Raw genomic sequence first — 26764 nt, forward strand, 5'->3', positions numbered from 1 at the left:
TGTATGGCAAAATGGGGCAAAGTCAGCATGGTTTCATCAAGGGGAGGTCATGCCTGACAAATCTGCTAGAATTCTTTGAGGAAGTAACAAGCAGGTTAGACCAAGGAGAACCAATGGCTGTTATGTTAGATTAGATTCTCCAAAGTATGGAAACAGGCCCTTCGGTCCAGCAAGTCCACACTGACTCTCCAAAGAATAACCCACCCAGACCCATTCCCCTACCCTATATTTACCCCAGACTTGGCAATTTAGCAGGTCCAATTCACCTGACCTGCACATCTTTTGGATTGTGGGAGGAACCAGATCACCCAGAGGAAACCCACGCCGACGTGGGGAGAATATGCAAGTTCCACACAGGCAGTCACCTGAGGCAGGAATCAAACCTGGGTACCTGGCATTATGAGACTGCAGAGCTAACAACTGAGCCACCATCTGTCCTTCACTACCTGGATTTCAAGAAGGCCTTTGACAAGGTGCTGCACAGGAGGCTACTGAGTAAGATGGGAGTTCGAGGTAAGATACTAGCATGGAAAGAAGCTTGGCTGTCTGGCAGGTAGCAGAGAGTGGGGATAAAGGGGTCCTCCTCAGGATGGCAGCCAGTGATAAATGGTGTTCCACAAGGCTCAGTGTTGGGACCGTAACTTTTCACTTTATACATTATTAGTCTTGATGAAGGCACTGAGCGCATTCTGGCTAAGTATGCAGACAATACAAAGATAGGTAGAAAGACAGGTAGCATTGAGGTGGTAGGGAGGCTGCAGAGGATTTGCACAGGTTAGGAGAAGGGGCAAAGAAGTGGCAGGTGGAGTACAATATGGGAAAGTGTGAGGTCATATACTTTGGTCGGAAGAATAGAGACATGGATTGTTTTCTAAATGGGGACAAAATTCAGAAGTACAAAGAGATTTGGGAGTTCTACTCCAGAATTCTCTCAAGCTTGCAGGTTGTGTCAGTAGTTAGGAAGGCAAATGCATTGATGGCATTTACTTTATCAAGGCTTGAATAAAAGCAGTGATGTACTTCTGAGACTTTATAAGTCTCTGGTCAGACCAGATTTGGAGTACTGTGTGCAGTTTTGGGCCCCATATCTCAGGAAGGATGTACTGGCTCTGGAGTGTGTTCAGAGGAGGTTCATGAGAATGGTCCCAGGAATGAAAAGCTTCACACATAAGAGACGTTTGAGGACTCTGGGTCTAAACTTGAAGTTTAGAAAAATGAGAAGGGATCTAATTGAAACATACAGAATGGCCTGGACAGAGTAGATGTTGGGAAGATCCCTCCATTGGTAGGAGAGACTAGGACCCCAGGGCATAGTCTCAAAGTAAAGGGAAGACCTGTTCGAGTCATCGACATGTGCAGCACGGAAACAGACCCTCCGGTCCAACAACTCCATTCCAATCGGATATCCCAACCCAATCTAGTGCCATTTGCCAGCATCTGGCCCATATCCCTCCAAACCTTTCCTATTTATATACCCATCCAGGTGCTTTTAAAGATGGCAATTGGACTAGCCTCCACCAATTCCTCTGGCAGCTCATTCCATACACATACTGCCCTCTCGTTCTGGACTCCCCCCACCCTGGGGAAAAGATTTTGTCTATTTATCCTATCCATGCCCCTCATAATTTTATAAACCTCTATAAAGACACCCCTCAGCCTCCGATACTCCAGGGAAAACAGCCCCAGCCTGTTCAACCTCTCAAATAGCTCAATAGTTCAAATCCTCCAACCCTGGCAACATTCTTGTAAATCTTTTCTGAATCCTTTCAAGTTTTACAACATATTTTTGATAGGAAGGAGACCAGAAATGCACGCAATATTGCAACAGTGGTCTAACCAATGTCCTGTACAGTCACATCATGACCTCCCAACTCCTGTACTCAATACTCTGACCAATAAAGGAAAGCATACCAAAACCCGCCTTCACTATCCTATCTACCTGCGACTCCACTTTCACGGAGCTATGAACCTGCTCTCCAAGGTCTTTGTTCTGCAACACGCCCTAGGAGCTTACTATTAAGTGTATAAGTCCTGCTAAGATTTAGAAAGAATGGAGATAAGGAGAAACTTCATCAGCCAAAATGGTGAATCTATGGAATTCATTGCCACAGAAGGCTGTGGAGGCTAAATCATTGAGTATATTTAAGACACTGAAGAACCTATCTATCTCTATCAAGGGGATCAAGTGTTACAGGGGAAAAGTGGGAGAATGGTGTTGAGAAACCATGGTCTACCAGCCATGATTGAATGATGGAGAAGACTTGATGGGCTGAATGGCCTAATTTCTCCTTTTATGTCTTATGGAAATGTTAACATTTTTCTCTCTCAAAATTTGAACAGCTGGCAGCTGGCTGTATTGTTCTGTAGTAAAGGTTGATAGCAATATGGCTAAATTGAAGATGAGTTATTTCTGCTTTTTATTGCAGTTGTTGAGTTCAGCACTTTTTTTTGAGACTTAATTTTTTGAGTTTCCTCCTTTGTTTTAAAAAGTACCGTTCAGGTATGAATTATCAGTATATGTTGATTTAGTTGCAAAAGCCAGTGAACAATGAAAGATCCAAGAGTTGCTCCCTGTCACTGCGGGTTAATCAATATTTTCAAAGATGACATTGCAGCTCATTGAGTTTGAGCAGTTATCAAATTGATATCAGCTCTTGGACCAGCTCTGCTGTGTTTGCAAAAGACAGAGAGTATGGTATTCTTTTAATTTTGTTTGAGCACTCATGATTCCAAAGAATAACTGAAATGTTCTGTGCTGATGTCTTTTAGGGAAGGGAATCTATCATTACTCGGTCTCACCTAATTGTGAATTCAGATCCAGAGCAATATAGTTTATTCTTAACTGCCATCTGAAATTGTTTAACAAGCCACTCAGCTGTACCATCTAAAGGACAGTTAGGGTTGGTCAGAAATTCTGGCCTTGCCAGTCATGCCAGTGTGAAAATAAAACATAATGTTTAGGGTGTTGATACCCAGCACTGGGCTAATTTGAATAGTAGAATAAGTACAGAAAATGTTCTGGACTGAGGCAGAGCCTAATTACGTGAATTCGCTCTTTACCATACATCTGAATGTAGCTCCAGGGCAGAGAAATTTGTCTGCTTCTTGTCCAAGTGATAGCTGCTTCCCAGAACTGCCATGGTGAAAATGATGGTGAACCTCAGAATGTGTCAGTAACAGGCCTCAAGTGTCCACTGGAGTTGGAGGGCATTTCAAATGGCTGTCTCCCATCTCCTTTTTTAACAATAACCTACAGGTTGGCAGGTTTGATCTCTATCGAGGCCTTAGTTAGGATTTAAATTCAGATCTTCAGGTTGCTTTCATTAGTATGTGGGAATTCTGGTCTTATGGGAAACTCAATGTATTTATGACTGGTGGGATTCTCCATGTTTGCTGAAGATCTTGCATCGTAATACCTGACCAGTTCAACATCCTGTTCGTTAGCCCATGTTGTCAAATCTTATTTTTAAGGAGGGGCCCAAGAACAGTTTCCAAGCAGAAATTCCTATGATGAGTAATAGCTGTACTTTCCCATTTAGACTGGCAGTGTTAACCAGTTGTAATTGGAATGTATTGTTTGCTGAGTCACATATCTTCCACAAAATGCAAATACTTGATCAAATATCAAATTAAATTATTTGCAAAGAAAATGCAAATGCACTTTTGTGTACTGAGGACTTCTGTCATGAGATTGTTGAAGAGACTCCAGTCAAATAGGACTTCACCGGCTTTATTGAACTCAACAAATGAGTTTCATTTTCAGATCACAGGTACCTTTTTCATCACCACATTATGAGGTGGATTACCTTATCTTTGGTATGGATTTCTTAGTTCATAGTGAAATGTGAAATTGTTGGATAAGATCTCCAATAAGCTGTTGAATATAATATTATGTCAGGTGAAATGTTATGGTTGCCTTTGTGAGCAGCTTTCTTTTGTATTGCATGTTTTTTTTATATAAGGTGTGGTAAGGCTGCTACTCATTACATGTTGATTTCCATTTCCCTACAATGCCTTCACTGGACCAGATGAGTTTTGATTCCATTCTGTTGTGGCACGTTTTTACTTTATGGTCAGTATTGGTAGGTATTAATATTTAGTTTGCAATAGCAGAATTATTGGCATGATATGTTCATATGTTATTCAGTCTGATGTTTGTATTTTGCCTTTATTTTTTGGTATGTTAAAGTTACAGTTTACTATGAGTCCATTAAGTCTATCATGCCTGTACCTATCTTAACTCTTTAATGGGCAATACCTATTCTACTTCCAATTTCCTGTCCTTTCTGTTTCCCTAGAGGATACCTGTCATTTGAGGACAGGATGCTTGGCTTTTTATGACTAAAGGGGAGGAGGTGTACTAGAGAGAATCCCTGCCGTTCAGGGAGAAAATTCATTTGACCTGAAGCTGCATCTGCTGGACTTACTAGTCCAGTTTTGCTTGTGGTTGGACAAATACCAGTTAGATTTTCTTTGCCAGTTTCACAATACAGAACATCCATCCTATCCCAGATACCTAAACTGTCTTCCTGTGGAGGTGAATGAGAGGAAAACATGAGTCTGTATTAATTGTTAGCTATTAACCATGCACAATCAGCAACCTATAAAATCTGAATTCCATGGTCCACACCCCATCTCTAACCCAAGATCATGACTCTATTGTACTAGCCGTCAACCGCTTTGGAGACGAGGGACAGTGCCAGCAAAGGTCCAATATATTTTCCTGTAAATATAGTATAAATTTTAAAGAAAATCTGAGTGATCTGTGACCACTTAGAATAAATATCTCAATATAACTTTTACTACATTTTATAACAAATGCAAAAAAACTCTATTATGATACTGATAACGTTTGAAGTCCCTATTTTGAAAGTTGCCTCACCTATCATAGTTAAATCTGATATTTTTGAGAGATCCTAAATAATGTTTAAACTTCCTCACTCAGGCATTCTGGTAGTACAACAATGGCCAAATTTCGTGGCCACAAAGTATTATGTGCATATTATTGGTATGTATTTAGCCGTTTAGTATGTGTGCATGTGCCTGGTCTCTAATTATCATATCAGTGATTTTTCATATACTTCCAGTATCTGTGAAACTGTAGTTTTGCATTGTCCTTTTGTGTATTATGTTTGTGTTGATGTTATGGTACAGGGACCTACAACATTAAAATGATTTGGGTGGGTTCAGATGAGGTGACTTCCTAAAATGAGTACCTTCAAAATAATTTTAATTTCACTATTTAAAAAAGATTTACTTAACAGTCCAGAAAGACTGCAGTAATGTAAATGATCGGTAAATATATGGTTGGATAGAAAAACATAATTAAGAAATTTCTCAAGATCATTCCAGGCAGTTTACTGAAATCCAGGAATTCATTGTGAAATTAGTAGAATTTTAAATTTCATGTGCACCTTGTGTCATTGATGAGAGCATTAAATCTCTCTCTCTTCAAATTCCAATTGAAAATACATGCACTCTGTGGAATACAAGTATATGGATCATAAATTGAAATACGATAATTAGTTGTTTCAAACTTTGAATTCAGTTAAGTATAGAAACTCCCCAGATCAGTTCACTGACAACCATGTTACACTGTTTGAAGGGTCATTGAATACTTTGTTATAATGCACTGTCCAATAACTAAAGGTTTCTGTTGATGTATTTCAACAGGTGAGAAGCCATTTAAATGTGATCAATGTAACTACGTAGCATCAAACCAGCATGAGGTGACACGACACGCCAGGCAAGTTCATAATGGACCCAAACCTTTAACTTGTCCTCACTGTGAATATAAAACAGCTGATCGCAGCAACTTCAAAAAGCACGTTGAGCTCCATGTGAATCCACGTCAGTTTCTGTGCCCTGTCTGTGAGTATGCAGCTTCCAAAAAATGCAACTTGCAGTATCACATCAAGTCTAAGCATCCGCACTGCAGTGATATTACCATGGATGTGTCAAAGGTGAAGTTGCGCACCAAGCGAGTTGAGCTAGACATTCCTGTTGCTAAAATGGGAAAGAAAATGTCAGACAAACTGCAACCTAAAAGAGCTGAGAATCCAGAGGAGACGATTGCTCCCAAAGATGATAAAAGTACATCTGTGTCAAAGGAGCAAGGTTTTACCTCAAAGAGTCAAAGGATAAAGACCCGAAGTCATACAGTTTCTAATAACAAGATCCCATCCAAAAAAAGGGAAACGAATGCAGAGAAGATCAAGAAAATAAAAGGTAGCAAAAGAAAGGTTTGCTCAACAGATGTGCCTTTGCAGGAGAAGTCTGTAGTTGAGACCCATACAGAGGTGAAAAAGAGGAAAATATGGAAAACTAAAGAGTTTGTTGAACATGAAACAAAGAGAAGCAAAGTCAAATTAGAAAAGTCCTTGCACAAGAAAAATCTTAAGTGCAAGCAAAGTCAGAAGAAAAACAAAAAGAATAAAAATACTCATGTAATTTCTGCTGATGATTCAGAAAAGAATAAGAAACGGCGTGAACATCAGCCAAATCTGTTGAAAAAGAAAAGAGATTATTCCAGAAGCTCTTCATTCAGTAATCCTAGTACTGAAAATGTGCATGAGAGAGATACCCAAGATTCAGAATCAATGTTAGATATTCTGATGACTGAAATTTCAGTGAATACTGCTGTTGAACAAAATGATATGCAGTTTGTAAAAAGTACCTGTGAAATATTGTCAACAATTTCAAAAGAGTCCCAAATGTCTCCTGATCAGTTAACTGACTCTAAGTCAAAGGAACACATGTTTATTGAAAAAATGAACAAAAATGAGTTTCTTTCTGTAGAAGAACCTCCTGTAGTTAACACAGAACAAATTTGGATTCCTTCTCATAGTTCTGGGAAGAGAGAATATGTAACTAGCTCATCCAAAATCTGCAACACAGAGTCAAAAGTGATGAGTGAAGAGTCTAACTTAACTTCTGATTTTGAACAAGAAAGGGCTATTCAGGTGATCAATATTGAATTTCCTATATCATACAATCAAGATAAAGATGAGAATTGCACTGGTCACCAGATGGAAGTCCAGGTTAATGCCAATGAGCAGGAGGAGGCCCAGGCTATTGGCATGCAAATGGCCATCCAGACTAGCATGGTTGAGCAGATGGAGGTCCAGGCTCATGCCAGTGAGCAGGTGGAGGTCCAGGCTAATGGCGAAGAGCAGGTAGCGGTCCAGGTGAGCACGGTTGAGCAGGTGGAGGTCCAGGCTAATGCCGGTGAGCAGGTGGAGGTCCAGGCTAATGCCGGTGAGCAGGTGGCGGTCCAGGCTAATGCCGGTGAGCAGGTGGCGGTCCAGGCTAATGCCGGTGAGCAGGTGGCGGTCCAGGCTAATGCCGGTGAGCAGGTGGCGGTCCAGGCTAATGCCGGTGAGCAGGTGGCGGTCCAGGCTAATGCCGGTGAGCAGGTGGCGGTCCAGGCTAATGCCGGTGAGCAGGTGGCGGTCCAGGCTAATGCCGATGAGCAGGTGGAGGTCCAGGCTAATGCCGATGAGCAAATTGAAGTCCGGGCTAATGCCGGTGAGAAGATTGAAGTCCGGGCTAACATCTGTGAGCAGCTGACAGTTCAGGCTGACCAGAAAATGTTGAAGTTTGCTAATGTTCCAGCTAACCATGATAAACTCCAGGATAGTGCTAATGAAGTCCAGGATAGTGAGACTAACCAGCACAAGCTCCAATGTCGTAGTGATAAGATCCAGAATAGCAAAGAGGATCAAAACAAAAAACAGGACAAGTATGAGATGGTAGAAATGGATGAAGATGAAGGTATTCACAGCCATGAAGGAAGTGATATCAGTGAAGATTCAGAAGGAAGTGATGATTCTGGCCTAAATGGAGCAAAGTCCATTCCTGGCGACAAGACCAACAAAAGAACACTAGAAAATGATGTGGTGGAAGCTCCAGAGAGTTTTGTTTGCATATTCTGTGATCGCATGTTCAGTGTGAAAGGAGAGTTTACCAAGCACCTTAACCGCCACTTGGTAAATGTGTACTATCTTGAGGAAGCAACAAAAGGCCAGGAATGAGCAGAGGCTTGAGATTTGGCAATCTTTCCCAGAATATTAATAATTGCTATGAAGTGATACAGTTCACATTAGTGCAATTGGATTTGGGATATTTTGCTAAACACCTCAATTGTTCATTGCTGTAACTGCATGTATTTCCTGCTTTTTCAAGTTTCTGGCTAATACTTCAGAGGTAGTACAACAGCATTCATTCACACATGGTGGCTAAATATATTAATCATGCTTTGTAGCAGTTTAATCACCACTGATTTTGAATTTTCATTGCACTATTATTACTCAAGAAATTTATTTCATTTAATCTATTCTGTTCCACCCCATTGTAAATATTGGTAACACTGGACATTGAATTTATTTTGTTTTTACATGACCCAGGGTTTAAGCTGATACACAATGATTATTATAGCTGTTCATAATTTTAAAAAACTCAAGGTAATGGTTGAATGAAAGAAATTATGTCAGATGTTTGATTTGGATATTTCTAATGGCAATGTTAAAATGAAGACCTCTCAATGAGTAGTTTTGCATTTCGTGGGCATTTAATGCATCTGTACTGAAAGTGTATTTTAATTTTGATGTACAATGCGTGGAATTAGCCCATTTTCATTGAGTTACATTAACAATATTACATAGTTTTCCCATTTTAGTTTTGAATCATAACAAACATTTTTACATTGACAGTTCAGAGAGCATTCTCAAGGTAACATGTTAAAATATCCTGCTTTTCATTCAAGTCACTGAAGTGAGCACTTTGTAAGATGATATCACATCTCAAATAGCTAATGTTACAGGCCATGAAATTGTTTTAGGAGTTTGTAGCAAACAGTTCTCAGCAGCCACAGAGGAAAATGATCCAATATGGTGCTTTACAGCTTATAAAATTGCACGATATAATTAATCAACTATGCAATATAATTAAATAGTAGTAGTTTATATATAGTAATGTTTTTTTCTGTATCATGTTTTTATATTTGTATGTTTAACCAGCATTTGGGACTTGACGATTAACCAAACCACTGTGCCACAAGCTGTTTGGGGGAAATTGTCCTGGTAAAATGCTAAAATATGTTCCATCTGTATTGAACATTGACACAGTTTTCAAAAGGTGAATGTCAAGCACCCCAAATAAGCAGAGGTGTAAAAATCGCTGTCTTGCATCCTTTTTTAGCTGAAGAGCTATATTTCAATTATGCTCTCTTGCTGGCATTCTGTGCTGTAGCACGTAGAGCTTTTGGCAACCTGGATTTTCCTTGTGGCCATTTGTAGATCGGTTATTATAAATGGAATTGATTTTGTCCCAATTTATTGAGGTCATCTGTTTCTAATTAGTGCACCAAGTATAATGGCCTTTTCTTTATACAAGGACCTTTCGCAGTTTTGATGTTGCACTCAATTCTTAGCTCCCTGTGTACACATTGATGATTTTGTAGATCTGGCAGAATTATTGGAATGCAACGCGTTGAAAGATTTGCTCACCTCTGATCTACTTAGTTTGTGAGTTGATATGGCCAAAGAACACAAATTACTGTGATTACCATGTGTTTTTTTTCTTCTGACTTGATGATGTGTAAACTGTTTGGAGTAGCCACTTTCGTTAAAGAATATGGAGAACAGTTTAAATGCTGAAAAGCATTTTCTTTGCTTTGACAATCATGTTGACAAACTCATTGTATATCTGTGATCAAATTACATTGATTTTTAACTGTAATTTGCTTCATATAGTTTGTGGTACTCTCTATATAAGTTTTTGAATTCATTTTAGTAACGTACTAAAATTTGATTACAGTTAAAAATCTGTGATATTACAGTTTAAATAATGAATGCTGTAAGAGGTCTGGAGGGTCTGCTCATGCTAATATGAAGCATGCTTGTCCTTTTCAGTTCTAGAATACTACTTAGCATCCTCATTTTGGTACTAAAATGCTAATGGATACACCAGCAACCCAGTATTTCCTGTGGTAGGTAGGTAGCACACGGCAATTATATAGATAAATATTATTTGTTTAACATAATTAGAAACTGCAGTTTGTCACAGTGGAAGATTTGTGTCCAATGTTGAATCTTGCTCACCCTCTATAAAAGCCAATTGAACAGAATTGGTTAGTTGAAGTGTGATTTTTTTTTTTTAAAAGAAAATTACTTTCCAATTCCAAATTTACACGCTGTGCAAAATGGCAATAGCATAGGGTAAGAAGGAAAAATCCACCGTTCTTACTACTGAATTCAGCAATAAGCTTTGATTTTTTTTTTTGCCTGCTCCCTGGTAATGAGATCATGTCACAAGACTAGTGACAATGCTGTAAACTTTATTCAAGAACAAACCTTCCACTATAAGGGAGATTTTTGTGTCCTATATCCAGGTGCATTGTTTCACTTGGGCACAACAAAAATCAAAAGGATTGGAGTAGGTGTGAAAGGAATCTTGCCTGTTTTTCTGATTGTTGATGATGATCAGTAGATTTCGGAAAATCTGCACACGTTCTACTGGGCAGCCATTAATTAATAAAAGTCTTACATAACCAAGTGTGAAATCTGATCTCTTCAGTAATGGACAGCAGCTTGCCAAAATTGTAATTTTGTTGTTTAACTACAAAAAAATTATTAAAGACAAAATAGTTTGCATAATCAATAATTATCTCTGCGCTCAAAATCTTGATCCATTGTAAGAATGCTGAGTGCGGCCTGCTAAATATCAGATTTTGAAGGTCTTACAAAGTGTTGAATGTATGCACTTTTCTGTGTAATATTAAAAATATCAGATGGCATCTCTAGATTTTTAAACATGTTCAGTTTCTATTCAAACATTTGAATTACAGTTGCCAACAACAGCCAAGAAATTCCTGTAGATTTAGCTTTTCTGTTAATGATACTCTGCAGTATTGTCGGTATTATTAGAATCTTAGAGCCCATTGTGTCAGTGACAACTGAAAAATTTAACTCTTCCCATTCTCCTGTTAGTTCCCCACATCTTTGCATATGTTTATTTGCAGGTATCCAATATTGAAAGTTACTATTGAATCTTTTCCACCATTTCAGGCAGTGTGCTTTAGATTATAACCAGTATAAAGAAAATGTTCTTCCTTTTAGCCCTGTTTCTTTTGCCAATTATCTTAAATCTGTGACCTCTGGAAACAGCCTTCAGCCAGTGCAGCAGAGTTGATGAGGTGAAACTATCGAATACATCTTCTAAAGCAGTTTGGGTAGCAAGGTTTGTAAGACAACAACTGTGTCAAAGAAGGGGAAGTGGGGTGTTCATGGCTCAGTTTATGAATCTGTTCAGAATTCAAAAAAATCCAACTGCTACTTCTAATGTACTCATGGTGATCGTATTTGATACAAAGCAGATTCATTTATGTGCTGGCACTGGAATTTACCAGGAAAGGATGAGAATTGAATGAGAGATTGGCATAGCAGTGTAATTGCTAAATTCTTGTTGAAACAGAATGTGTAATGGAATAAATGACAGTTCCTTTGTAATCAGTTTGCCAATAAAATTGGTTGGAAAAGCAGAGCACTTAAACTGCATTAAATCTGAGAGCACAACAGCTGTTGGTCCTTGACATAAAGAATAATAACTTCATGTGACAGTTGTTCCTGTGCTCTTTTCCACAATGAAGAGCTAAGCCACGTAGTCCAGAGTGAATTCAGTTTTAATTCCCAGTCTGTGATATAGTGGAGACTGTTTAAATACTTAAAGGCCTTGAGGGAAGAAGGTTTCCTCGGATTGTTGCTTCTGATCTTTTGTGAAATACGTTGGTGCTGATGTCAGGTGAGGAAGGAATTACATTTGGCCCTTGCAGTGAAGTTAGTGATTTAGTTTTCAACAAACTGAGGAAAATAACATGTGTACTACTTGTCTTAAAACTTCACTGCAACAGGGTCTGGTGGTATTGTATGTCATTTCAAAATATTTGTTGATTTCTGAACTGTAAAATGTTTGGTAGAAAATGGAGTATCAAGTCCAAGAACTTGCATTTTTGACTTGGTCTTCAATATCTTCATGTAGGCATTGTAAAATATAACAAAAAAAAATTATGTTTTGGTCTGCAGTTAGTCACCGTTAACTTCACTTTGCCAGCAATAACCTGAAGGAGCTTCTGTTATTTGGGAGGCAGGAGAGATCATATTATTTAGTCTTGGTGGGGGAGGAGAGGAATCATACAATTATCCAAGTTGTAGAAGGAATATTTAACAAGAAATATTTGTTGACTCATTTTATGCATTCTCTGGGTGTAGGTATTGCTGGTAGGATCAGCATCTGTTGACCAACCGTGTTCTCCTTGAGAAACTGGTGGTGAGCTGCTGTCTTGAACTACTGCAGTCATTATGGTAATAGTCCACCTTCTCTGAGGGTAGAATAATATCATCAGAACATCATATGCAGTCTTAGCACACGTTACATTGCATACTAAATTTGCCATGTTTGTTGAGTGGTTAGAAATGAAGTATGACATATGATTACAGAGATACCAATGAGGATGGATAGCTAATGACAGCAGGCAGGAACACTACAGAAAACCAGTAGGCTAATATTTAGCTTTGAGCAACGTTTAAACTGGATAACTGCCAGAATAACTAGCAGCATGCAGATGCTATAGTAGTCACTGCTCTAAGAGACCTCTACAGCATGATTCACAAAATATTTTGGCTGTTCTGTACAAAAGCACTGCCATTGGTGCTGGATTAAAATGGAAGCTTATTAGTAATTCAGAATTGTTTTACAGCATTATCTGTGCAATACTTCTGTTTTTCTGAAGATACCAAAGTTTAATAGATAACCTACTACTGTACTTCACTCTTTTCAGAATAATAAATAGAATTTTGATTTCAAGGGTAAATGTTTGTCAAAGAAAATGACTCCGACAGTTGTGTTGGACAGAATAAAACTGTCACAGTTTTAGTACAAAGACTATGTGTATAAAGAGGATATTTTTCACTATTTGCCATTTTGTTAACTAAAGTTAAAATGAAAACTAATTTCTTTCTGTAACTTTCTAAAAAGCATCATAGTATTTAGCAAAATGTTTGCTGCATTAAAGTTTTGAGAGCTCAATTGTGTGTGCCTTTCATTTTGGACTATGTTTTCATCTCATTCTACTTTTTTCCTTCAGACTAGTACAAAAATGCACTTTCAGCTGATGCACACCTAAATTTAGAGTGTTAAAGTACTTGTGTTCTAGGCCAAAGGGCATCACTTGCATCCAAGGGCATTAAAGGAAATAGGGGAGCACATTGTAGATGGTCTAAGTATAATCTTTGAGTTCCCTGCATACCAGGACTCTGGGCTGGAAAACTGCCCATATCTCCTTTTAAGGGTGAGGGGGGAAATCCAGGGAATAGTTAGCCCAACATCTGTGGTGGGGAAATTGTTGGACTCTATAACCAAAGATGGGGTAACTGAACATTTCAAAATTTCAGTTAATCATCATAGTCGGCCCAGCATAGATTCATGACTGGTAGGTCTTGCCTGACAACCTCATTGACCTTTTTTTTTTAAAAAGGGTGACTAAGGTATTGGACAGGGGAATGTCTGTAGATGTTTATAAAATGCCTTCTTGAAGTCCATATAAAATCCTATATAAGAGACTGGTAACTAGTGTAGAAACCTATGTATTTGAGGGCAAGACTGTGACAGATGGAGTTCAATGCAAGTAAGTGTGAGAGTTTCCATTTCAGACCGAAATGATATGAAGTTAAACATGGTGGATGTCCAAAGTGACTTGGGATTCAAGTGCATAGATCTTTTAAAATGCCACAAACAAACAGGTGTAGAAAATAATGATTTTTACATAATGTCTCTTAACTAATGGGTACCAAACTGACATTTACATAGTTTATTAAGCAAAAGACAGTACAACTTTACTACATAAAATCTACATTATTGGAAACTAATCCATAAAGAACACATCATTGTGTGCCTCTGTTGACAGTTCTGATTTTTGTTTTAATAGAGCACTTCATGACCTAGGGCATTCCATATTTTACAGCAAAATAAATATTTGAGTAATCACTTTTAATATAGGCAATATGGTGCTCCAAACAGACATCCACAAACAGCAATGAGATAGTAACCAGGTAATCTTTTTGTTGCTCACTGAGGGATAAGTATTCGCAAAGAACACACGGAGTAGCTACCTAGCTCTTCAATAATGGTTTTATTTTCAGCTGTAAGAGAAGGTGGGATAAAGTTTCATGTTTGATCCAACAGATAACAGTGTAGGACTCTCTCAGAACCAGTCAACCTGAATTAATTGCTTGAGCTCTGGAGTGGAACTTGCACCTTCATATTTTGTTCAGTGTTTGCACTGACACTGTGGCTAGTTCCCACCTTTCCCAGGTGGTCAGATTATTGGCAGATAGTAAAGCCAGTGTTGCTTTTTGCCAGAAAGTCGATGAAAGTAGTTTGGGAGGCTTAACTTTTTTTTGTCTCATTCTAATTGACACTTCTGTTTACTCTAACAAACCAGGAATTTGCTTTGTGTAAAGATGATGCAGTTACCATTATTCAGTCAATGCATTGGAGAAAAAATAACTGTGTCTTTGTTATACTGAAATCTTATTAACAGGCACTACAAGCTGAGGCAAACATGACTTAAATCACAAGTTAATCATCCTTCAAATTAAATCATGTAATTTAAGTTTGTGGGCATGTTTAGAATTCAATGTTTGCATTGTTAGCTATGGGGTTCTTACCACAGTAGGAGAGTTTGTTTTGAGCTGTGATCTTTCCCTTACACAACAAAGCCCTATGGCTAGAGAATTAGATGCCTGAACCTTTGGCAATTATAGGTCAATTTAGTTCACTTTTAAAATATCGTTAAGTAAATGTGTTTTGTAAATTGCCCTGATTACAATGTGTCATAGTTGTTAATGATCTACTTCCCTATAACCAGTTTAAAAGTAGTACAAATGCTGAATAAAGATTATTCTAGGAGTAAATGTTGTGCATTTCTTTGATTCATTCTGTTTTTGTGCAATTGGATCAAGTCATAGTAAACATTATACTTTTGTCCAATCACGGGATTCATTGGTATTGTTGTTGTTTATTAAAATTGATAAGAATTCAAAGTTTACTCTTACACATTAAAGTAAATCTAAACATTAATGAAAAATAAAATGCTGGAAACACTGAACAGGTCAGACAGCATTTGTGGAGTGAAGCAGATTTCACATTGAAGTTAGAATTGATTCCTTCAATCAATTGCAGTCTTATGCAACTCCATGTTACATCTTGCAAGTTCCAATATTCTGTCATTTCCTTAAGATATACTATTTAGATGTTGTTTCTGTCTTATTCTTCTAATGTCCTCAGCTCACGAGGTGGCCATGACCGCTGATTCTTTAATGGACTGTGGAATTAGTCCTACTCTGCTGCTTTCCCCCTGTCCTAAATGCAGTTTTTAACTTCCAGAAGATATTCTGGATAGATATTTGATGTTACTAATGAATCTGTTTCCATCTCACCATCAGAGTGTACATCAGATTAGAACGGCTCACTTTCTAAAAGAAAATCCTTAACTAATTTCTTATTATTTTGCCAATCATTTTATACAGTGGACTATGGAAAGTTGCCCTTTATAAATCTTAATTTTGAGGAGAAGAATCTGCCTTTTCACCCCTGCCACTTAACTGAAGCTCTCGTCCCTGTTGTTATTCTAATAAATCACTATATTCTCTAATGGTATTCAATTATATTCAAGTGACATTCTGGCTGCTGTGGTCCCAGCTTAGACTCCACCCTCAGGTGACTGTCTGAAGTTTGGACATTCTCCCCCGTCTATGTAATTTCCTCCCAAAGTGCAAAGATGTACAAGCAGATTAGCCACGGAAATGCAGGGTTGCGGGGATGGGATGGGACACTCTTCTGCGAGTGGCCGAATGTAGTGATTCTATGATAAAAAGATTCCAAAGATTCACTACCCTCTAAAGATTCCTCGCCTTTGCTTTAAATGTACCACCTTTTACTCTGAGATTACACCCTCTGGTCCAAAGGGTTTTGAGGAACAATGGCATAGCTCAGAAAGAAGATATACCCTCATGATAAAAGGAGATTTTTTGGGGGGCGGGGAGGTGAAAGGAAGGAAAGAGGTGGTTAAACCAGGAAGTTAAGGTTAGCATCAAATTGAAAGAAAATAAACATACAATGTGATGGTAAACCTGAGGATTAGGCAAAAACCAACAAAAGATGACTAAAAAAACAGAGGGAGAAGACTAATTTTGAGGGCACCTTGCAAATAATATCAACACCTTAAAAAGTATGAAAAGGAAGAAGCCAAGTTAACCTTAGAATGAGGCTGGGGAAATAATAATGGGGAACCAGGAAATTGCAGACAAATTGAATAAATACTTGGCATCAGTTTTCTTAGTGAAGGACTATTTTTGGAATGTTATTAATCAAAGAGCAAAACAAGGAGGAAATCAATACAATAACAATCACTAGAGAAATCTTACTATGGAGACTAAAGGGGCTAAAAAGTGAAGTCTCCTCATCTTGATGGGATGCATCCTAAAATCAGTACCTCCAAGACGGTGAATGTCCTGGTATTAATTTTCCAAGAACCCTTGGATTCTAGAAAAATAGAATTGAATTTCCTTTATTGTCACGTACTCAAGGGAGTACAGTGAAAAGTTTACAATGTCACCCTACATGGCGTCATCTTAGACACAAAATAGAGAAATAAACATTACCTTAGTTATTCATAGTAGAAGCTGGAAAAATAAATAATTTTAAAAGGTAAACATTATAGAAAAACAAAGTTAACATTTTACTAATAGCAGATGTTATGCTAAGAGTTTAGTGTAAAGCATGTAAAAAGAGTATTTAACGATATATACTGTGATCAAGAAGAATCAGCATTGCTTCACGAAGGAGAAGTTGTGCCTGACAAATGTACTAGATTTCTTTGAGAAATAATAGGCAGGATAGAAGGGAGCTTTTGCGGTGCAGCGGTAGTATCCCTACCTCAGATAGGAGACCTGGTTTCACCCCTACCTGTTCCAGCAGTGTGGAACAACATCAATGAACAGATTCAACTATTTTCTAATAATTAAAAAAAGCACAAGCTAGATATATAAAGGGAAGCAATGGATGCAATATATTTGGATTTTCAGAAGGCATTTCATAAGGTATGATGGATAGAAGATTGGCTAATTAATAGAAGATAGAGTTAGGATAAAGGGGTGCATTTTATGGCAGGAGGCAAATACATTTTCAAATGGTTAGGTGTGAATTTCAGTACGTACAAGTCACCAAATGGGACTACAATTGCGTGGCAATAAGGGACTCAATAAAAGGATTTGAAGTGCTTTTACAGGTTTTTAAAATCATTAATGTTTGATATAGTGTGGCACTATCACACTCCTGTGGTGCAGTGGTGATGTCCCTATCTTTGAGCCAGCAACTGGGTTCAAATATCATTTACTACAGAGGTATACCATAACATATTTGGACAGGCTGATTAAAAATATCTAGAATAAATGAGAAACTTCCCACAGACAAAGGTGGGTAACCAGTGGATTGGGTAAAGAACCAGAAGTGACATGGCAAAAAAAAAATATTGTGATGATCTGGAATCCACTGCTCGAAAAGGATGATGGAAACAGATTTAGAAGCTCAAACACCATAAACAGAATGGTCTCTTCTGTGCACCATATTGTTATTCAAGGTACAAAGGTATGGATTTGCTCACCATTTCCCACTGGTGATCTGTTATTCTCAGCTGTGGCACCGACAAACTGGTGAGTACAGCCCAAACAAGTCTACATCACAACAATTCATATTTTATAAAAGTACAAGTTTAAGAAACAGTTAGTCAGGCAATGCCTGTAATCAAACAAAAACACTTAACAGAAAAAAACATCACCGGGTTTACTTACTGTAGAGGCCACTGTAGCCTTGGGATATAAATTTTGTTTCATACATATTTTACAAACTACATGTCAATGCAAGTTACATGTACACAAATTAAATGTAAAATGATAATTACACATGATAGAAACAAAAAAATTCAAAACTGGTGTTAGTCTTGTTGTGACTTGCACAATCCTTAGCACATGGCATTATAAATGAATTTGTCAGTGAATTAAATGACTTAACAGATTTTAAATATACATTTATTTGCAATACTGTCAGACTGCACAACTCAAAAAAAACAAAAAACTTCTCTTTTCAGATATAATTCCACTGAAAATCACATACTGGAAATTAGTAAATACTCCATTAAAGAAATTAAGGTAATTATTTGTGATTATTAAGCAGTCAACTTCCTTGCAAAACTCACAGCCAAAAATAATTTATACAATAGGACTTAGCAGATAATAACTCAGTCTTTGGTGTAATTTATTTACAAACGCTGGGATAGTGACTTTCATAAGTATCTTGTATGCTTCCATTCTTCGAGCAGGTCATGTTTTTGAGGTAATAATCGCAGGTTTTCCACAACAGGTAGTATCTTTTTAAGTTTATAGGCTGGGGATTTTCTAATTCGTTCCCCTTTAATATTGACAATGAATGATAGAAGAGGCGGCTTTTCAACTGTTAAGCCAATTCCTGCTGGAGTGTAGGCCCGAAGCCTAATCTTATCCTCTGACTGAGCTGTCACTGCAATCCAGCCTGATGAAAAGCAACAAAAGGTTACACATTTGTTTCAATTCTGGAACTATTCAAAGGTCTGAATTTCCATACTTAAAGTCACTTCCATACAGCTGACTAGAATTCTAGTTCTGGTAAAATTAGTTTCAATAAAAGTTAATTATTCCACCTAAGTTTAAAAGCATTCAAATCTATAACATATTACTCAAATTGCTCCAGAACATCTCGATAGATTTTTAATTAGTAATGGGTTGAAAGGTTATGGAGAGTGGGCAGGTAAGTGGAGTTGAGGCTGCGATGACATCAGCCATTCTTGTATTAAATGGTGGAGCAGGCTTGAGGGGCTGAATTGCCTGGTCTTGTTCCTGGTTATGTTCTTAGTTCCCTTAGCACATGCCCTAGACCCATTCTAGCAGCAATGTCTTTTAGGACTTGACAAGCTCGACCAAAAGTGTTGCTGCCAAGCTACTCTTGGTAGTAGACACTGAAATCTCCCAGAGTATATTTTGCACCCTTACCACCCAGTGCTTCTTCCAAATGTTATTCAACATGAAGGAGTACTGATACTTCAAATGTGGGAGGACAGAATATGGTAATCAGCAAGACATTTCCTCATTTGACTTGGTGCCATTAACTCTGCAATCACAAAGCCTAATGTTGAGAACTCTTAGTGCAACTCCCTCCCTCTCAACTGTGTCACTACCTCGGCTGGACCAGGGATGGTGATGGTACTGCCTGGGACTTTGTCAGTAAGGTGTGATTTTGTGTGCATGACTATGTCATGCTTTAGCTTGATTAGTCTGATAGACAGCTATTCCAATTTTGGCACAATCCCAGCTGTTAGTAAGGAGGGCTTTTAACAGTTGACTAGGCTGTTTTTGCTGTCAAGATTAGAGTGGTGCTAGAAAAGCACAGCAGGTCAGGCAGCAGCCGAGCAAGAAAATTGACGATATGGCTGTTTTTGCTGTTAACATTTCCAGTGCCTAGGTCGATGTCAGGTGGTCTGTCTGGTCTAATTTCTTTGAGACTTTCTAGAGATTGTTACAACTAAGTGGCTTGAAAGGCTATTTCAGAAGGCAGTTAAGAATCAAACAGGCTATTATGGGTCTGCGGTCACACATAAGCCAGACCAGATAAAGATGGCAGCATTTCTCCTTAAAAGACAATACTGAAGCAGATAGGTTTTTTTCCGATAATTAGTCACCATGAAACTCTTAATTCCAGTTTTTAAAAAAATTCAAATTCTACCATCTGCTCTAGTGGGATTTGAACCTGAATCTGCAGAATATAACCAAAGTTTTTGGATTAATAGTCTACTAATATTATCACTAAATAACTATCTGCCTCAATTCACATTTTTAAATAGTATATCTAAGGCTATCATCTGCTTAGAGCAGTAGCTGGCTGTAAGATCTGGCCTCTATCCAGGACTGAAGCAAATTGAGCAGGAAGAATCTACTTTAAATGGTTATCAGGACAGAAAGACACTGGTGATTTGTGTACACAGGGTTCTGTTGACTGGTTGAGACTCGGGCCATGTTAAATGCTGCAGAACTCAATTTCCAAATTGAGGACGCTGAACCTATCAACAAAGATGGCATACTTAAACTACTGGACTTGTGCCTCACAACACACTTCACATTCAACAACCAGATATACGAACAAATCAACGGAACACCCATGGGATCACCAATCTCGGGACTCATAGCAGAGGCAGTTATGCAAAGGTTAGAACAAACAGTCCTACCACAAATTCAACCCAAACTCTGGGTCAGATATGTCGATGACACGTTTGTAATCATTAAAAACACGGAAATAGAAAAAAACACACCGGATCATCAACGCCACACTCACAGGAATCCGATTCACGAGAGAAGAAGAAAAGGATAGCCAACTCCCATTCCTAGACGTGATGGTACAGAGAACACCAAACGGAGAATTCACTACAAGGGTATACAGGAAAGCCACACACACAGACCAAGTCCTAAACTATGAAAGTAACCACCCCAACACATACAAACGAAGCTGCATCAGGACACTATTCAAAAGGGCCACAACACACTGCAGTACACCAGGACTGCAAAAAGGAGAAGAGGAACACCTATACAAGGTATTCGCCAAAAACGGATCCTCGCGCAACTTCATCAGCAGATGCCTAAGAGAAAGACCATGGAACGAGGACATACCACAACCAAAAGGACTAGCCACACTACCATACATCTGGAGCTTCTCGGAACTGACTGCCCGACTACTGAGACCCCTAGGACTCATAACGGCACACAAACCAACAGCCACGCTCAGACAACAACTCACCAGAACGAAGGACCCGATATCCAACATGAGCAAGACGAATGTAGTGTACAAAATACCATGCAAGGACTGCACTAAACACTATATAGGACAAACAGGAAGACAGCTAGCAATCCGCATACATGAACATCAACTAGCCACAAAACGACACGACCAGCTATCCTTAGTATCCACACACGCAGACAACAAGCAACATGAATTTGACTGGGACAACACTACTATCGTGGGGCAAGCCAGACAGAGAACAGCCAGGGAATTCCTAGAGGCATGGCATTCATCCACAAACTCCATCAACAAACACATCGACCTGGACCCAATATACCAACCACTACAGCGGACAGCTGAAACTGACAACCGGAAGCGGCAGGGACAGACCACTATAAACACCGGAGGAAACATCAAAGAAGCGCTTCGCAGGAGGCTCCCAAGCACTGATGATGTCGCCTAGCCAGGGGACGAAACGTTTGCAACAAAAACTTCCAGCTCGGCGAACAGAACCACAACAACGAGCACCCGAGCTACAAATCTTCGCACAAACTTTGATCAATTTCCAAACTTCAGAATCACGGATGAGCTTGTGATGGGAGGTGTATCAAGACGCAGTTGAAGAACATCAGCTTGCTTTCAGTTAAAAGATCAGGAATTGTCTTTTTTTCGTTTGAGGGAGAAAGCAGTGACTGGTTTTATATAAAAACTAATAGTTGTTTACAGTGGATTTATGGATTTACTTCATATTAGTTATACAGATACATTCAATGGCTCATGAATGAAGTGACATTTTCACCTGGCTAATGGCTTTTTTCCCCTTTCTGCTACAGCTGCACTATACATAGTTTGATGCAAAATGTGTGACTTATCCACATATTAGTACCATTTATATTAGAATTTGAACTAGTGACACGTCGGTTTTGTCTGTGTATGAGATGGTTTAATGATTAACTTGTAATTATTTCTGGATTTAAAAATAAACTTCCTGGAGCAGGAAAGGCAATTCATTAACACTGGGAGACTTCTACAAGTGAACAGAATAATCACTGAAGACCATCAATCACTGAAGGTTACTTATAGTAAAAGATCAAGAATTTTTTTTTCTTGCTTAGGACAAAAACCCATAGCTCAGAAAGCCTTTTGGTTTCAGTTCGCAGAGGTCCTGGAAGTTAGAAGTGTTAAACAGGTTCTCTAAATAAAGGAGATAGTCTAGAACTGGTAGGAAATAGGTTTTGTCAGTGTAGAGTTTAGTTTCAATGTTCTAGAACGGAAGTGTTTGGTTGAATGCAAGGAGTTGTAGATGGAAAATTGTACTTTTATGATGTGTTTCTCAGTATTGTAAATTGGGTTATGTAAATAGCTTGGTTTATTTTATTCTACTTTTTCTTTTGCGTAATAAACTTTTTTTATTATTAAAACTGTAGCATTGTGTGCTTGTGCTTCAATGAAAGATCGCCGCACTAAATGAAAGCACAAGTATGATAAATTAAACCAGATTTCAGTCTGAGATTTGACTTGTCCAGGACTAACATTAGCTGGGATCATAATACATTATACAAATCTTAGAAATATATTTACAAGCCAGTCATATTACACTTATATTGCTTTGATATGGCTACTTGTGCATCCATTTCCGGATTTTGTTTTATCTATATATCATAAGTTGATTAAGTAAAAGACACTACCTGCTGAAGAGAGCTTTATGTCAGCAACAGCCTCAAAGGGACCAATTCCAAACAACTCAATATCTTGAGGTTCCAAGGGAGGGAAATCTTTCATCCTCTCCTCTCCACCAATAGGAACCTAGAAGTGGTGGGGACAGGACATGTCAGAACAGTAAGCACTTCAAACCCTTGATGCATGCAAATTTATTGATCAGTCAAACAGAAGGCTGGTTTGGCATCACTGGAATGCTTTCCACTCTTTACAGCAAAAGAATTTCCCTTGATGTGCTTATACCACCATCTCTTTTTACAACTAAGTCTTTAATAAACCTACCCCCTTCTCCCAGTTTGTCTGTTGAATCTGTCCTGACAAATTTATTTTGTATACTACAGCTTCAAAAATGTTTTGTTCTCAGCTATAAATTCCCTTCCGCTATAGTTCACATGACCTGGATGTTGTTACCATTTCTCCTGCTTCCTCCTTAACCACAAGTCCAACATTCTTCTCTCTTTCACAATGATAATAGCACCTTCAGTGTCCACATTCATCTACACCTAAATCAGGATACTACCAAATAGTTCAACTGCAGCCATTTACAAGAAAACCCTTCACGAACCGATCTGACACCTTCCCATATGATTAGAGGAGATTCACCTCCTTGCCACATCTCCTTGTTTTCTTTTATTCATTCACTACACAGTGTTATTGGCTGGGCCAGCATTTATTGCCCAAAACTATTTACCACAGAGAAAAATGGTGGCAGGATGTCTTCTTGAACCATTGCAATCAATTTAGTTTATGTAGACCCACAGTACCATTATAGAGTAAGTTCAAAGAGTTTAACCCATATCACTAAAGAAACAGCAATTTCTCTCAATGATAGCAACAGTCATGACAGCCAGTAGCTTGAGTACAAGTGGCGATGCTCACATGCATCTGCTGCCCTTGTTCTTCTAGATGGTAGTGATCATTGATTTAGACAACGTAGTCTAGGAAGTTTCAACCAATTTCTGCAATGCATCTTATACGTAAATGCTACAGAAGAATGTCTAATGAATGTTTGGAGATATGGTGCCAATCAAGAGGGCTGTTTTGTCCTGGATGATGACAAATCTTGAGTATTGCTTGAACTGCACTCATCCAGTCAGTTGTAAATATTCCATCACACTCCTGACTTGTGCCTTGTAAATGGTGGGCAGGTTTTGGTGAGTTAGGAGGTAAGTTATTTGCTGCAGGGTTCGAAACCTTTGACCTGTTCTTGTAGCTACAGTATTTATTTGGCTAGTTCAGTTTTTGGCTAATGGTAACCCGAAGGATATCGATAGTGGGAGTTTCGGTGATAGTAATGCCATTGAATCTCATGGGCAATGGTTAAATTTTCATTTGTTGGAGATAGTCATTGCCTAGCACTTGTTGCAGCATGAATGCTGCATGCCACTTGTTAGCCTAAACTTGGATATTGTCAAGGTCTTGCTACATTTGAATATGGGCTGCTTTATTATCTGGGGTGTTGTGATAAGTAGTTAAAAATTGTGCAGTGAATATCCCTCTTGTAACCTTAGGATGAAGCAGCTAAGGATAGCAGCACTTCAAACACTTCTTCCATGTAAAGCAACACAGTACACTGTATTCGTTGTTCACTGGACAGATAGTAAACTAGCAAATATACTAAATGGGTAGCAACAATTACTACAAGCATTTTAAAAATTGCTAAACTAAAAATTGGTCCACAGAGGATGACTTTGAGGACTAATATTACGAACACTAAAATGGCAGTTTTGAGCAAATATTTTGTTTGTTTTCATGGTAGAAGAATCCCAATGGTAGAAAACCAAAGGTACAAGGGAGGGACAAGCTTAAGATAATCAAAAGCACTAAGGAAACTAATGGGAGTAAAAGCTGATTGGTCCTGGAGCCAATGGCCGGCATTTTCGGATCTGAAAGGAAATAGCTGCAGAGACAGTTGATACATCGGTTGTAATTTTTCAAAGTTCCCCTGATTTGGTAAAAGTTGCAATGGATTGTAAAAACATATTTGTAACACCCTACTCAGAAAGGGGAAGAGGAGGAGGGGGAGGGAGATAGGTCAGTCAGCCTGAAACGTGTCACTCAGGAAATGCTAAAATGTATTATTAAAGTTGTAGTAGCAGCGGAATATTTAGAAAATCATACTATAGTCATGCAAAATCAACGTAGCATTATAAAGGGGAAGTATATTTGAGAGAAATGTCTTTTGAGAATGTAGCCAAGCAGGGTGGATAAAGGGAAGCCAGTAGGTGAAGTGTGGATTTCAAAAAGACACTTAATAGTGCCACATAAAAGGTTACTCCAAAGAACTCATGGTGTTTTGGTAGGGCAGGGAAGTAGAGGGAAGGGAGATTTATATACAGAACAACCTCGGTTATTCAAACATCAATTATCCAAAGTTTGTATTATCTCAAGATCTCTCTGCATGCATTAGGAAAATTATATCCCTCATCCATTTAATGCACCATTTTGTAAATTTGAACAAGAATATAGATGTAAGTATGCTTTAATAAATAAATAACTTCAAACATATATTCCAGACATGACGTTAGAGTTAAGTCTTACACTTTTTATAAAAAGGTGGTGTGATACTTATTCTCCCAGAGGATAAAAGGTTTGTGACTGAACACACAAGAGCAACATATGTGCTATAACAGCAAGAATTCAGTCAAACTCTAGCCAAAAAGTGATTTTATTTCTAAAATATCATGAATTTTTAAGCAATATCCAGTGTTTGTACATATTTTATCAACAACACAGACAGTGTCACCAGAAGCTGAAATTGAACCTGGTGCCTGGCACCGTGAGGCAGCACCACAGAACCACCATGCCGCCCTATTTATGCATCATAAAGTTTAGAATATGGAAGATGGTTCTGTGTGAAATATTAGGATAAAGTATATTGGACTTAATTTATAAATATTTGTCTGTGTATTTCATGACTTAATTTTGCCTTCAACATAAATAAAAGTCCTATCAAAATGGTAACATTATGGAAGAACAATTTTGCCCACATATACTACAATTATAAGAGGGACAACAATCTATGGTAAAGTTCAAATTTCAGCTGCATACTTTTTCCTAAAACTCCAATAAAGAATGATTGCCTACCGCAAGGAATGCTGTTCCAGCATGCTTCTGATAGATCGAATCTGCTTTATCGAGGCTTGTAACATGGACTGGAAGCTGGTTGGAAGCAACTACAGAAAACCAGGCTGACCTTTCTCCCTGCATATGAAAAGAAAGTGAAAATACAATATTTTAAAAATACTAGATTTGCAGAAATTTTAAATCCATTACAAAACTCAATTCTGGGAACATTCAACAGATCAGGTAGTATCTATGAAAAGAACATAGTCATAGAATTATACAGCACGAAAACAGACCCTTTAGTCCACCTCATCCATGCCAACCAGATATCTTTTGTTGTTTTGGGGTGAAGAAGAGTTGGATTTCACATATCAGCTTCAGGTTGTAAGAACTACACTCGTGCAATTTTGTCAGCCAACAATGCTGAACATGAGGAAAAACAGTACAAATTAAACAAGCTAAAATGTAGCTCTTTTATCCTTATTTTATTTTCCACTATTAATTTTTTTTTAAGAAGGAGTCCATCATAACAACCAACTACAATTTATAGTTAGAAAGATTATAGCCAAAGGTTTGCTGCTGCAGCAGCAGCAGCAATCTCAAACATTCATTTCAATCTCACCTTCGCCAAGAATTGTTTCCAGCACTATTACAAACTCAAAACTGGAAACATTTATTACATTTATCACCACAAAGGGCTCATTAGCTCTAGTCAATTAGGTCAATCCTGAAAATGTGTTGCTGGAAAAGCGCAGTAGGTCAGGCAGCATCCAAGGAGGAGAATCGACGTTTCGGGCATGAGCCCTTCTTCAGGAATTAATTAGGTCAATCCAGTGTAAAGGCTGATCTCAATCTTCAGTCAAAAAATCCTTAATTTTTCACATTTCAATTCATTGTTCATTAAAATAGTATTCCTATAACATTTTCCAATTGTGAACTTTCACCAAATTCTGAGCCAAGCCAATGTTGATGTTTGCTGTCCCAGGGTAAGGGAATTTACAGAAGCTCCTTGAAGCTGAAACACAAGTTTGATGTAACTGTATAAGAGAATGGACTTAAGTTT

At 38.2% G+C, this 26764-nt stretch overlaps 2 protein-coding genes across 2 annotated transcripts in view; one reads left to right on the plus strand and one right to left on the minus strand.

Annotated features, from left to right (window-relative positions):
* Positions 1–13083, plus strand: part of rest (RE1-silencing transcription factor) — a 37501-nt gene extending 24418 nt beyond the window's left edge. Inside the window, exon 4 of the mRNA XM_043720284.2 lies at positions 5674–13083. Coding sequence (XP_043576219.2) covers positions 5674–8033 — 2360 coding nt within the window. The 3' untranslated portion in view covers positions 8034–13083. The remainder of the gene's footprint in view (positions 1–5673) is intronic.
* Positions 13084–13849: 766 nt separating this feature from the next.
* Positions 13850–26764, minus strand: part of noa1 (nitric oxide associated 1) — a 34306-nt gene continuing 21391 nt past the window's right edge. The window contains exons 5-7 of the mRNA XM_043720296.2: positions 25723–25839; positions 22605–22722; positions 13850–18642 (exon numbers count right to left, since the gene is read on the minus strand). Coding sequence (XP_043576231.2) covers positions 18398–18642; positions 22605–22722; positions 25723–25839 — 480 coding nt within the window. The 3' untranslated portion in view covers positions 13850–18397. The remainder of the gene's footprint in view (positions 18643–22604; positions 22723–25722; positions 25840–26764) is intronic.

The sequence above is a fragment of the Chiloscyllium plagiosum genome, unplaced genomic scaffold, assembly GCF_037043375.1.
Source record: "Chiloscyllium plagiosum isolate Xiang-an unplaced genomic scaffold, Cpla_swu_hap1 HiC_scaffold_2, whole genome shotgun sequence".
Classification (NCBI taxonomy): domain Eukaryota; kingdom Metazoa; phylum Chordata; class Chondrichthyes; order Orectolobiformes; family Hemiscylliidae; genus Chiloscyllium; species Chiloscyllium plagiosum.